Source organism: Haliaeetus albicilla, chromosome 8, assembly GCF_947461875.1.
Source record: "Haliaeetus albicilla chromosome 8, bHalAlb1.1, whole genome shotgun sequence".
NCBI lineage: Eukaryota > Metazoa > Chordata > Aves > Accipitriformes > Accipitridae > Haliaeetus > Haliaeetus albicilla.
Window position 1 is genome coordinate 18,358,297 of NC_091490.1, and position 13,872 is coordinate 18,372,168.

Below are 13,872 nucleotides of genomic sequence, written 5' to 3' on the forward strand. Positions count from 1 at the left end.
GTTGTACCTAAAACTGTTTTTGTAACTTGAGTTGGGTCAGGTAGAGCAAAGCACAGTAATTTCCTGTGGAATAGAGCAGCAGAGTTAACTCCTCTTTTTCAAATGGGCTGCTGCTTCTCTACAGCTATCCAGAGGCAGTGCCTCAGCCAACATACTAGGAGCTGCAAACCAGGCTAGGAATAGTTGTAGTATTCCCAGCTATGGTAGCAGGGACAATTTCCCTCTATTACTAGATCCCAAAGCCTACTGGTGTTTTGATTAAACCTCCTTCTGTTTGTTTTAAACTTTTCTTAATCTTGGAAACTGAATAACCAATGCTGGTGATGAATATGTCTGTATGCTCAGAATGCATAAATTCATTCATAGGCTCTCTTCTGAATGTCTTTAAACATACTTTTACAAGGGCGCTGGGGCTCTTTACACTTGGTTATGTGGGAAAGAAAGAAAAAAAAAAAGGATGGTGCCATCTTTTTGATCTTTGCAGATTGTCTGTGGAACAATTGATATTCGCAGTGTCCTGGCTAAGAAGAATCTCATAATCCACTCTTATCACATTAAGGTCTAATTGCCTGCCTTAATAGGATATTGCAGAAGTAGAAAAACAAAGGAAGTAGAAATGGTTGGTGGAAAATATACAGCGGAAATAAATTTAAACCTATGGTCACTTGATCAAAAGCAAGCTAGCAGAGCCTTTTAGTTATGGGAAAACTTTTCTTCTCCTTAATTTCCTGTGGGAAGGGAGAAAGCAATTTTGTTCATGATAGCACTTTTTCTTTTCAACTAGAAATGTGGGATTTTTTTGGTTGGGGTTTTTTGGTTTGGTTTTTTTTTTTTTTTTAATTCTTGAGCAGTTGCAGTGATAGTGCTAATTCAAGAATCTTTTTGTTTCCTGAAACAAAGTGGGCTTGTTTGGAGTCTTGGGAACTGAAAGTAAAATGAGAAGTTCATGTGCTACAATTCTGGTTTTATTTGTTTGTTCTAACTTTGAATTTGCTTTAACTTTAAATATGCTTTTAAAACAGAAGGGCCAGTGAATTACAGGGGCAGACAGATGAATTTTTTATCAGTAAGTACAGGAAGAAGTAGGATGTAAATAAACATTAGTGACATACCAATCTGCTGCTTCCTTTTCCTCTAACTTCTGTATTTAAGCTAGTTTCTTAGGAAATAAGCCCAATACGTTCACTTTGTATTTCAGCATTTATAGTCTGAAAAATGTCAGAAAAATTCACCAGGTTAATCACATTCTGAGCTCTTTCTGTTACAGCTTTTCTGTAAGACTAATGAAAAGATTATAATCAGGTAAGTATGATTTATGAAAGTAGCTGTTATCCTTGCTGATTTAACATGGGCCTGTAACTTAGAACAATTGTATTGTCATTGTCAATTTTCTTCTTTCTATATTCTGTTTTCACTGTAACTTACATAACTGCAAAATAAACAGTGGTTTTATTTCTAGAACTCCATATCACATTACCAAGGCAGAGGGAGGTAGTACTACACTGCTTTCAGAACTTTCCCCCTAAAAATCTGAGAAGGTAGCAGGAAACAGTTGCGCTTAGAACAGTTGCATTTTAGGTTAAAGGGTTTTTTGTTTGGTTTTTTTTCCAGGAGAGAATGCACCCAGTAGATAGCTGGAGGTAGTGGATGGAGCTGGGAGAGGCTAATGTTATCCTAGAGCATCATCTGAGTTACAGAACTGGAGACAAAGGGTTTGGGAAGAAAAAGGATTGTTTGCGAAAATTAAAGGTCTTCGTTATTTTGTGCAGCCCTAAAGATCATGCTGGAATAAGCTTGAATTAAAATCTGTGTTTATTAAAACTAAACTAAAATATGCTATTTTAAAAAGGAGACTGTGTCCTGAAATTCCATATTGGGAATTAAAAATTCCTCTTCAAGAATCACAGTTTTCTAGTTTGGGTCTAGATCTCAGTGTGTAAAAACCCCATGTTCTGCTGAGCCTCAAGGTCTATTCGGTGCCTTGCAAGCCCTGAAAAGGGCTGAAAGAAATGTATGTTTTTGTCATGAGAAATTAGATGTTTTGGCTTTTCAGCTGCATAGTACTTTGTTCTTCAGTTTGAGCCACCTGCTTACAGACTTTCTTTGCATTGGGGTTGTGAATAGAGCATGCACTGGTCTTGAGGGGAGACCACCTATGGCAGGGAGTTGCAGGCTCTGCCTGCCAGACACAGACTGGTATTTACATTTTGGTTTTTTTTTTTTAATCTTTCTTTCTTTTTTTTATTTTTCCTTTTTTCCTTTTCCTTACTACCGTGTCATCACTGCAGTTTATCATGAAACCCCAATCCCAATCTGGCACCCTTAAAAGGAGGTGAAAATTAGTGATGAAGATATTATCTGCCTACTCCAAGGAATATTCTGGACAGTAGGTTTTAAAAGCTTTAAATAGTTTAAATTTAACTGTGGAATAAAGAAAACGCAAAATCATTACAATGCTGTAGAGACCTGTTGTTCTGCGTACCTCTTAATAGTTTGATTTCTAACCATCTGCAAAAATAAAATAAAAGTTAACTTCTATGGTTATTAGTTTAGTAAAATCAAACACCAAGACATGTAATGATGGATTTCAGAGAGAAAATATCAAATATATTTGCAGCCTGTCAGAAAGTGTCTTATACTGTGTGTAGGTTTACAATTTTCATTTTGTTTTTTAAGACTCGGAGCATTTAAATACTTTAGACATCTGAGGACAGAAACCTGTTTTCAGCTCCTGGCATTGATTTTTGCTAGCTAGAAAAAGGTCTGCCTCTCTTTTATGAGACACAGTGTTAGACAGTAATGCCACAGAGGGATTTTTTGTGTTTTATAACTGCTAATCTCTGCCAAAACAGCAGCTCTTCTGTGAGTATCAGTAACTTGAAAGAAAAGACATGTTCAGAGCATTGAATGTGGTACTTTTTGGTGTAAAGCTCCTGTTACACCACGCTGCCTACAGCCTCACAAAGAGGATTACACAGGCTCTATTGTGTCTCCTTTTTTAAAATAATTTTGTGTGTGTGCAAGACAGAGGTCTGGTAGAGGTGATTTTTAGCTTTAGCTTTTTTTAATTGTTCTTACTAAGTCTAGCTGGAATCACTTTGTGCTCTCTCATTTCTTTTCCATTATTTCAGTAGCTTAGAGCAGCCACGTCTGCAGCGCTTGGGTTTCAGTGCTTTATCCACGTGTTCTCATGGCAGAAGCAAAAAAATCACATTCATTCTGTGAAAGGAATCCTGCAGGTTGTGCCCCAAACCGCAATGAAGTAACTTCCCATGTAATTAGCTAGTGCAAAGTTGAGGGAAAGGCTAGCCCCAGAGGAACAAGCAGTAGCAGCTACCCACGTTTGTTACAGCAGTCATCTCATTCCTCCTTCCCACCCTGCTTGCCTCCTTCTCCCTGCACATTGCATAGCTCTATGTGCAGAGGCATGGCTGTAGTAAGCGTGCGTGACTTGTCCTTGCGAAGCGTTTGGCGCTCTGCTCTCCTGTTGAACTATTGCACTAGTAACCTAGTGGACGAGAAGTTCTTGTGGCTGCCAAGGTGGGTGAGACCACAGTGAAAACAGCCTGGAGATCTGAGAGCATCCCTTCCAAACAGCTTCCAAGAAAGGTAAAAATCCGTGCAGGGAAAAAAAAAAAAAAAAAAACCACCTCTGCTGCTGTTCTGTGGTTCTCCTGTCCTGGGCAGGTGGCAGCTGTGACTTAGGAGTAAGGAGGGTCCTTTTATATCTATCTGTTCACATTAGTACAAATGACTAATGCTCTTCTTTTGCACACAGTTGTTATTTAAATGTCAAAGGTAGCAATTCTAGGGCAAGCAGTCATGCTGTGACTCAGTCTAGGTAAGCACCGGGAGACATTAAAGAAAATGGGAGTTTGTAGCCAACTTCAAGTACAGCACTGTGGGGCTTTGATAGCTGTGGGGTGTGTTACTGGTCTGTGTCCTTCAGCACCTCCTACAGCAACTACAGCCCTGGGGAGGTGTGTGGGGAAAGGCTGAGGAACCACATGCTGCTGGGAGGAGGCTCTTGTGCAGCTGGGAGATCTGTAAGGCCCCGACCGACAACTTGTGTTACTGATGAGGGAGGAGTATTTGACATTCATTTGCCCACTGGAAAATAGAGAGAGAGCTGGAAGTTCCTTCTGACCATTCCCTGAGGAACTGCGCCTTAACTTTTACATTTTGGCAACTGTGCCGAGAGCACCGAGAGGAGCCCTGCAGTGAGATAAAACCCTCTCCTCTCTGGCTGCCTTCACCAAATCCCAGGCTAGGTATGCAAAACTGGTAAAAGCTCCTGGGAGGAGAGCGTGGGAGGCCAGGGGCTGGATCCCTCCCTGTGGTGAAGGACATGCTTTCATCGTGAGCTCCATGCCGGGCTCTGTGACGGCAACCTCTGGCCTTTCCCGTAGACCGAGACCATGGGAGCTGCTTGTGCTCGTGCGGGAAAGGAGAGGGGCTAATGCATGCCTTTGACCATATAGGCAGTAGCAGATATTTGAGTTCCGCATGTACAAATGTCTGTTATCTTCTTCAGAGAAATGGAGCCTAGAAATAATCAAATGATCGTGTTGTATATTCATTGCCTGTGACACTGTCCTTTAGGGTTTGTAAGGTGCAGGTCTGTACAAATTGGTATGCTATAAGTTAAAAATAATCAATCTGATGCATCTTTATACTGCCTGCTTTGATCTCCTTGTGCTCTGCTAAGCTGTTCTTCTCCCAACCAAAAGGAGCCAGACTCTGTGTGATAATATTCATCCTGTCTCCTTGCCCACTCCATGTGTGCACACAAGCTGCATATTTTACTTTAGAAATGGCAAATTTGGGTCACAAGTTCAGCAGTTAAAATGATGATTTTACCACATCCTGCTTGCACAGGAAGCTTATTTTTTAAAAAGCTGATAAGTTGAGTCCTCTAGATTTTGTCAAAACAAAAAGCAAAGCAAGCTATTTAAAGCTGCAAAGAGACTTGGATTCTCACACGATCAGTTTGCCACTTTTGTCTCACAGTGCATATGTTTAAATTAAAGTGAAAGCCTTGCAGCCTGCTCCTGTGCTACCTGGACTAACCTGCTTCCTATGATCACCAGACTGTGATGATAATCTGAAAAAAATATTTTCCCCATTATGTTAAGAAGAGCTGTGGGGGTTTTTTTTCTTGGTTAGCTGGGTCGGGTTTTTCTGAGGAAGGATTATTTCTTCATTAATTGGGGAAAAAAAATTTTACAGTACCATTTTTTCCAATGAATAGGTGATAACTTTTTCTCACTATAAAACATCCAAACGCATTAAAAAAAATTGTGCCAAATATTCATGTAGTAACTGCAAGACTTTCACTTGTGCAGTGGTACTTAAAGGAAAGGAGCCAATCAATTTGGTAAGCAATGTGGATGCTCAATAGCAAGGAGTGGGAGACATTGACTGTTATTGTGTTAGATGAAAAGAAATGAGAGACCTTGCTCATAATGTAACAAGAGACCTAAAATGTGCTGTGCAAGTCATGAGCAAGGTGCAGAGCATTTAACAAATGCTATTTTGTTTAAATGCAAGGTACTACAAAATAATGCTAGTGCTGGATTTCATGTGTTCAGACTCAAGCAGTCATTTTTAGAGTCAGATTTTGTGCAGTGTAATCAGTTGTTGCTCTTCATATTATTAATACATATCAGCTACAGCACTTTACCTTTCAGATATTCAGTTGCACAGAGCAGGCCTTGATGCTTGTACTGTGAAGTGGCAAAGATATGTAAATATCATCTGGCCTGAAGTGAGAAGACTTCTGTTTTGATGCTGAAGTAATGCATCATTTCAGTACATACCCTTTGAGAAAACAATGTTGAGTGGAATGATGGACAACGTGTGACAGGCAACAAAACATAATGAAAACTGGAACCTTCTGAGGATCTGTATGTCATGGTGTGATTGTTATTAAATGGTAAAATAACCTGCTCATCAGTCAACAATACTGATTTTGTCTTTTTTCTCTTGTAGGAATGTTTACCCTTGCAGAAGTTGCATCGCTCAATGACATCCAGCCAACTTACCGTATCTTGAAACCATGGTGGGATGTATTTATGGATTATCTAGCTGTTGTTATGTTAATGGTTGCCATTTTTGCTGGAACCATGCAGCTGACCAAAGACCAGGTGGTCTGCTTGCCAGTTTTGCAGTCTACTGTAAATTCAAAAGCACAACCCGGCACGTCAGGGAAGGCTGACTTTACAACTGTTGAAACAACCACTGGTCAAGGAGAAGAAGCATCAATGAGAACGGTTTCCTTCGGAAGTGCCCCTACTGTAACACCTGATGTACCCCTGAGCAGAGCTACCTCTTCTCAGTATCAACCCACTGAATCAGGCCAGGAGGTGAAGAAGGAGCAGAAAGATTCTTCAGGCCGTAAAACAAATTTGGATTTTCAGCAATACGTATTTATTAACCAGATGTGCTATCATTTGGCTCTTCCTTGGTATTCAAAGTATTTTCCCTATCTTGTTCTCATCCATACTATCATTTTAATAGTCAGTAGCAATTTTTGGTTCAAGTACCCCAAGACTTGCTCAAAAATTGAGCATTTTGTGTCTATATTAGGGAAGTGCTTTGAGTCCCCTTGGACTACAAAAGCATTGTCTGAAACTGCATGTGAGGACTCAGAGGAGAACAAACAGAGGTTAACTGGTGCCCAGTCCCTGCCCAAGTATGTTTCCACTAGCAGTGATGAAGGAAGCCCAAGTGCCAGCACTCCCATGATAACAAAGTCTGGCTTCAAATTTTCAGCTGACAAGCCAATGATCGAGGTTCCCAGCGTCACTATTTTAGATAAGAAAGACGGAGAACAAGCCAAAGCGCTGTTTGAGAAAGTCCGTAAGTTCCGGGCTCATGTGGAGGACAGTGATCTGATTTACAAGCTCTATGTAGGCCAGACTGTCATCAAGACTGTCAAATTCATATTTATTCTCTGCTATACTGCAAACTTTGTCAACACCATTAGTTTTGAACACATCTGCAACCCAAAAGTGGAACACCTGATTGGCTACACACAGTTTGAATGTACACACAACATGGCTTACATGTTGAAGAAGCTGCTTATCAGCTATATTTCCCTCATTTGTGTCTATGGCTTTATCTGCCTCTACACACTTTTCTGGCTGTTCCGAATACCTTTAAAAGAATATTCTTTTGAAAAGGTCAGAGAAGAGAGTAGCTTCAGTGATATCCCTGATGTCAAAAATGATTTTGCATTTCTCTTGCATATGGTAGATCAGTATGACCAGCTGTATTCTAAGCGATTTGGTGTCTTCTTGTCAGAGGTAAGTGAGAACAAACTACGGGAAATTAGTTTAAACCATGAATGGACTTTTGAAAAGCTGCGACAACATGTTTCCCGCAATGCCCAGGACAAGCAAGAGTTGCATCTCTTCATGCTATCAGGGGTCCCCGATGCAGTGTTTGATCTGACAGACCTGGATGTGTTGAAACTGGAGCTGATTCCTGAAGCAAAAATCCCTGCAAAAATTTCCCAGATGACAAATCTTCAGGAGCTTCATCTGTGCCACTGCCCTGCGAAGGTCGAGCAGACTGCCTTCAGCTTCCTCCGGGACCACTTGAGATGCCTTCATGTGAAATTCACAGATGTTGCAGAAATTCCTGCGTGGGTGTATTTGCTTAAAAACCTCCGTGAATTGTACTTGATAGGCAATTTGAACTCTGAAAACAATAAAATGATAGGGCTTGAATCTCTCAGAGAGTTGAGACACCTTAAAATTCTCCACGTGAAGAGCAATTTGACCAAAATTCCCCCCAATATCACAGATGTGGCACCACATCTGACAAAACTAGTCATTCATAATGATGGCACTAAGCTTGTGGTACTCAATAGCCTTAAGAAAATGACTAATGTTGCAGAGTTGGAGCTGCAGAACTGTGAACTGGAGAGAATTCCCCATGCCATCTTCAGCCTCTCTAACTTACAGGAACTGGATTTAAAGTCAAATAGCATACGCACAATTGAAGAAATCATCAGTTTCCAGCACTTAAAAAGATTGACTTGTTTAAAGCTGTGGCACAATAAAATAGTCAACATTCCTTCCTCCATTACCCACATAAAGAATTTGGAGTCTCTTTATCTCTCCAATAACAAACTCGAATCCTTACCAGCCGCAGTGTTCAGTTTACAGAAACTTAGGTGTTTAGATGTAAGCTACAACTCAATCGCATTGATTCCAGGGGAAATAGGTTTGCTTCAAAATCTGCAGCATTTTCACATCACAGGAAACAAAGTCGACATTTTGCCAAAACAGTTGTTTAAATGTGTTAAATTGAGGACTTTGAGTCTGGGACAAAACTGTATTACCTCAATCCCAGATAAAGTTAGTCAGCTGTTGCAGCTGACTCATCTGGAACTGAAGGGAAACTGCTTGGACCGTCTGCCAGCCACTCTGGGGCAGTGTCAGCTTCTCAGGAAAAGCGGGCTTGTGGTGGAAGATCACCTCTTTGATGCTTTGCCCTCAGAAGTTAAAGAGGTGTTGAATCAAGACACAAGCATTCCCTTTGCTAACGGGATTTAGGCTGAGGTGAAATGATCCAGTAGCTGACTTTCCAAAAGGCAAATGCTAAAAAGTATGGCAATTGTGAGACCATGCATTTTAGAAAGCAGAATTCCTTGGAAGGCAGGACTACTAGCAGGATTAGAAGAGGTGTAACTGAGTGTTCAATGTTTGCAGTGTTTTAAAAGATTATTTCCAAAATTTTTGAGAGGATAAAGAACCTTAATAATCTCAATTCTTTTTTCCTTAATTTGTTTGTAACTTGGATGCTGCCGCTTTTGAATGTTTACAAATTTGCTTGCCTGCTTAAAGTAAATGATTAAATTGATGACCTTTTCTTACTATGCAAGTTATTCCTCAAGGTCTGGATTTACTTTAGTGCATTATGGGAGGGGGAAACAAGGACAAGCGTTGTATACGGTATGGTTCTAACAGCACTTGAAACACATGTTGATGTGTGTTGTTAGTGTTTAGCCATCCTCAGCAAGTGAAACCAGTTTGGCTGTGCTTTGAACTGCACCAGAACCACCATTTTCCTGCATTAAGGTATGTGTTTGCATCAGGCCAAGTGTGTTTGCCTTCATTCTTCATCCTCAAGGCCTCATGTTGTTGGGTGAGATTTCTTCTGTGGTCCAGTGTGCTACTCCTTCACACTGGCAAAGACTAGTCACATTCCCACAGCTGGTCTCCCCCTCAGCTTCCATAACGCTCCTCTGTCCCACACAGGAGTGGGTAGTAGAAGGGAGAATACTGCCATTTGGCTTTCGAGTTGGGGATAGTTTTGATATTTGAACTGTTTTGCAAGGTGACTTTGAAAGCCATTAAACACCAAGTGACTTTACTGCTCATGTTTTGCTCCTCTTCTGAGTTTTCATCTGGGAAACTCAAGGCATTTTATGAGTTGGTGATTGTTTTGTTTCACAGCCCTTGCTTAGGAACTGGGGTGTCTGCTCCGTTTACGAGACTAATGACTGAGACATAAGAGTTACGATTTACCCAAACATGATTTAGCTTTATCACCTATTGTGGTGTGTCTTTCACACCTGGACTTTAACCATAGGACCACCCTTCTCCCCCACCCCAGCCCAAGTAATTTGATGTTTTTGAACATTTACGCACTGTTAGAAAACCCGGTGTGCCAGATAAAGTCATCAAATAAAGAAAAAAGCAGACAGCAGTGAGCGTGGGATTTTTTTTTTTTGGTTGGTTTTTTTGGTGTTGTTTTTTTAACCAAGTTTGCATTGCCAGAACCATTAAAGAAATATAATCCATTAAATCTGCAAAATCATCAGTTGTAAATCTTGGCCATTTACATTCCATTTGTGCAGAAAAGAAGTACTATGCTGGGAGATGATTACATGATTACTCATGGTTTAAACACAATTCCCTATTGTAGTGTGGTCAGGACTGAACTAGTCTGTAGTTCAAGGGACTGTTCTTTTCACACAGAAATCTTCATGCACAGCGATTTCTACTGTAACTTCACCAGAGCTGGCCTGACTTACACCACTATTAATGAGGGGATAGTTTAGGCCTAGGGGCATTGAGCAGTCAGGAACATTTCAAATACTGCTCTTATGAATCTTGCACATTTTATTGTTAATCATTTACTGTTAGTCATGCTGGGAGGACTGTCCTCAGCTGTAGGTAGTAGTCTCTGAATACATACCTGCACCATATGTTTATGTATATCAGAAGACCAGCTTATGAATAGTCGTTTTCCCACTCCTTTTGGGGATACAGTCTGTTTTCCACTTGCCAGCAGGTAGTAAACTTGGGATGTTGACAGTTCTGCAACACCAAGTTGCAGGTTTGGCAGAATACTTGCAGTTACTGATCTGTCCTCCACTGGGAAATTTAGTGCTAATCCTCAGAAATTTTTTTAAGTAGAAGTTAAGGCTGCAGTGGGGGTTTTTTTGTTGTTTTGTTGTTGTTTTTTTTAAGAAACTCTTTCATGTGTTTATTTTTTGCACATAGATCACTTTAAAATTGCTGGACTATTGACTCTTCAGAAAAACTGTGGAATATACTATTGGTGTATGCTTTGTATTTGCTGTTGATTGTCATTTCAGCTTCCAAGAAATTGTGTAGGAGGGAGGAAGAGTTGGAGGATGACAAAGTAATTAAAATATTTAGAAAAGTAGTTCTATTTTTCATCTTTTTTTCTTATTTTAATAGCAGAGTTGCACAGAATGTGGCCGTGGATTGATCCAGCTTTTAAAAGCTTTTTTTGATGTTTCCGATTCTCCTGCTGTCCCTACTGATGTTCAAAAAATAAGTCCATGTCCACTTCCTATGAATATGGTATATGTAATTTAGACCACTGTTTTGACTAGCTATTAGCCACTTGTACTTCTTTAGACAACTTCCTCCAAAATAAGTATACGTTAAAGTTAATTTCAGGCTTGTGATGCTTGCTCAGCATAAACTCCATTCTTGTTTTTAGGAGAGCTTTCTCAGAGTGGGGAGGAACTGCCCATCATCCCCATGTCACCTCCCCCCAGTCCTTCCTCCTCTTTGTGACTGTTTATAATGTTCCGATTTCCTGCGTGTCAGCTGACACAGTCTTGCTTTAAAGTCTTGGAAGTTCATCTCTTTTCCATGTAAGGCATGTGAAATATATTTTGCATTTCTATTTGATTTAATAAATAAGATGTTTATATCTTCCTCTAATCTATTTTTTTTAATGGGGGGAAAAGTGTGTTTGCGTAGTAAAATCTTGAGTAAAGAATTTCAAGTATCTTATGCTGAACTTGTTCTGTGGTACCTGTAATCTAAGAAGGAAGAGGTATGAGTTGCTGCTCTTAGTAAATCCTGTAGGTATGGTTTCTAACTAGAATTCAGTACTTCAGGATAGGGGTGTTGTTTTTTTTTTCATGTACATAAACTAAATGACCTACCACTGTTTTTATTTGGCTAATGAAGTTTTGCAGAATATATAAATGGCCCCAGAAGAAAAATTACTGTGTTCATTCAAATGAGAGGAAGTAGGAGTTTCCCATCCTGTTTGCTCCTGCCTCTGTCACCTGTTTCTGTGACGATCCATTAGTTTTTCAATAAATTGTCCATTTGGAAGGTGTTTCCTGTGATGCAAACAGAGCTATGGTAGTTCTGAGCAGGCATGAGGCCTCTTGGTGTCAAGAGAGGATGCTGACACTCGTGAAAGGCTCTCTGCTGCTAAATAAATGGCTTTGCAGTCCTGAGCTGCCCTCTCTGGTAGCAAAGGGGGGAGCCCAGACACTGTAACTCATGTCTGGTTATGGGGGATCTGCTTTGTGGACTGTATTTTTAATAAAAAAACTTACAGAAATAGCTGTTCTGTATATTGTGTTTCCATGGATGCGCACAGAAATTAGTGGTGTACGGTTATGTGAAGGTAATTGGCTAGCTAGACTGATTCATTTGCTTAAAGTCCAGTTAAACAAATGAGGTGCTCCTACAGCTGTGGTGTGGACCATCATTCTGATTTCCTGCAGGAACAGATTTTTGGTTGTCAGACTTCTTGGTTCTCAAGACAGGGAGCTGTGCAGGAACCTGACAGTCCCGAGTACAATTCTTCTGCAGCTCATTGTGAACATGAAAAATGAGGCTTCTGTTGGGTCTGTGGGATGTGAACTCGTGAGAGCATTAAAGATGAGAACAAAAGCTTCTGTCGTGGTTTAACCCCAGCCAGCAACTAAGCACCACGCAGCCGCTCACTCACTCCCCCCCCCATCCAGTGGGATGGGGGAGAAGATCAGGAAAAGAAGTAAAACTCGTGGGTTGAGATAAGAACGATTTAATAGAACAGAAAAGAAGAAACTAATAATAATTATGATAACACTAATAAAATGACAACAGTAGTAATAAAAGGATTGAAATGTACAAATGATGCGCAGGGCAATTGCTCACCACCCGCTGACCGACACCCAGCCAGTCCCGGAGCAGCGATTCCCTGCCCCCACTGCCCAGTTCCTATACTAGATGGGACGTGACATGGTATGGAATACACTGTTGGCCAGTTTGGGTCAGGTGCCCTGGCTGGGCATGAGAAGCTGAAAAAATCCTTGACTATAGTCTAAACACTACTGAGCAACAACTGAAAACATCAGTGTTATCAACATTCTTCACATACTGAACTCAAAACATAACACTGTACTAGCTACTAGGAAGACAGTTAACTATATCCCAGCTGAAACCAGGACAGCCTCGAATTTGCTGAGGCATCCCAGTGTTGACGGCACAGTGGCAATGGGCTTGAGGGTAGCTTATCTGGGCTGCTGTCGCCCACTGTGATGGGATTATTGCATGTGCAACAACTGGCCTTGAAGATAACATAAGAGCATGGCACTGCTCTTCAGTCCAAAGCAAGGAGGGAGGCTGAACCTGTGACTTTAGACCTACTTTTGTTTTCGCACCACCTTCTCCTCACCTGGGGAAAATGACATTAAAAAGATTTAAATTTCCTGTCTATAAGCTGGGGATTCTTTAATGGAGATAAAATGCATGAATGATTGTGAAAAACAAATCCTGTAGAAATGAGGTCATGTAGAAAGATTCAGGAGGCACAGGCAGTCTCATCATTAGCTGCATGGCAGAGCTCTATCAACGCGTTTCTAATGTGTGATCCCAGAACAATTTGATGAGGGCAGCAAACTATCATAGGCAGGACTAGAAAATACTTCAAGATGTCTTCAAGCCTGCCACCCTGCCTCATGCAGAAATAAGGTTCCTTAACTCATTCCTGCGAGATGTTTGGCAAGATGTAGGAATGGGTTAGACAGTGATGGAGATTCCAGCCTCTCTAGGCAAGCTGTTTCCTTAATCTTCTTCCCCATTGAAGAAACACTGCTAGAACCTTAGCCAGACAGCAAATGCTGATGCTCTGTTAAGGCCAAACCAAACGATTAGAAATGTATTAATCTATTTGCTTGCAGAAATACAGACTGAGACAGACTTCTGCGTGGACGCATTGTGTCCCAGGCAGCGTGGGAGGACTGAAGTTTGGGATTCCTTTGAAAAGAGCTCTGAGGAACAGCTAGCATCAGTTTGGTTACAGACACAGTGCAGGAAGCTGCATTCTCCAATGATGGCAAGGCTATCCGCAACCGTGGTTGATGCATTTATGGCTGGTCTGTGTCATCTTAGGCTGATGGTTGATATCCCTGCCCTTGCAAAGCCTGGGTGGTCTGTTTGTTCAGAAAGACATTTTGTGAAGGCATTTAAATGAAATGTTTTTTGAGCAAGTTTGCTGTAGGAACATGCAAGGTGATCCTTAAGATTACCAGAATTGAAAGAATTGAGACAAATTCTGTAGTGTTTTTAACCTTGGCATTAACCCCTTGCCTCC

The 13,872-nt window shown here is 40.8% G+C and overlaps 1 protein-coding gene across 9 annotated transcripts in view; it reads left to right on the top strand.

The window, feature by feature from the left end:
* Positions 1 to 11,210, top strand: part of LRRC8D (leucine rich repeat containing 8 VRAC subunit D) — a 54,646-nt gene extending 43,436 nt beyond the window's left edge. For 8 of the 9 annotated variants that reach the window (XM_069789184.1, XM_069789183.1, XM_069789182.1 and 5 more), the window contains one exon: positions 5,992 to 11,210. In XM_069789184.1, coding sequence (XP_069645285.1) covers positions 5,994 to 8,564 — 2,571 coding nt within the window. In that variant the 5' untranslated portion in view covers positions 5,992 to 5,993 and the 3' untranslated portion in view covers positions 8,565 to 11,210. Of the gene's footprint in view, positions 1 to 3,588; positions 3,610 to 5,991 lie in introns of those variants that run through there. The other variant, XM_069789189.1, reaches the window with a different exon arrangement.
* The last annotated feature ends 2,662 nt before the right edge of the window (positions 11,211 to 13,872 follow it).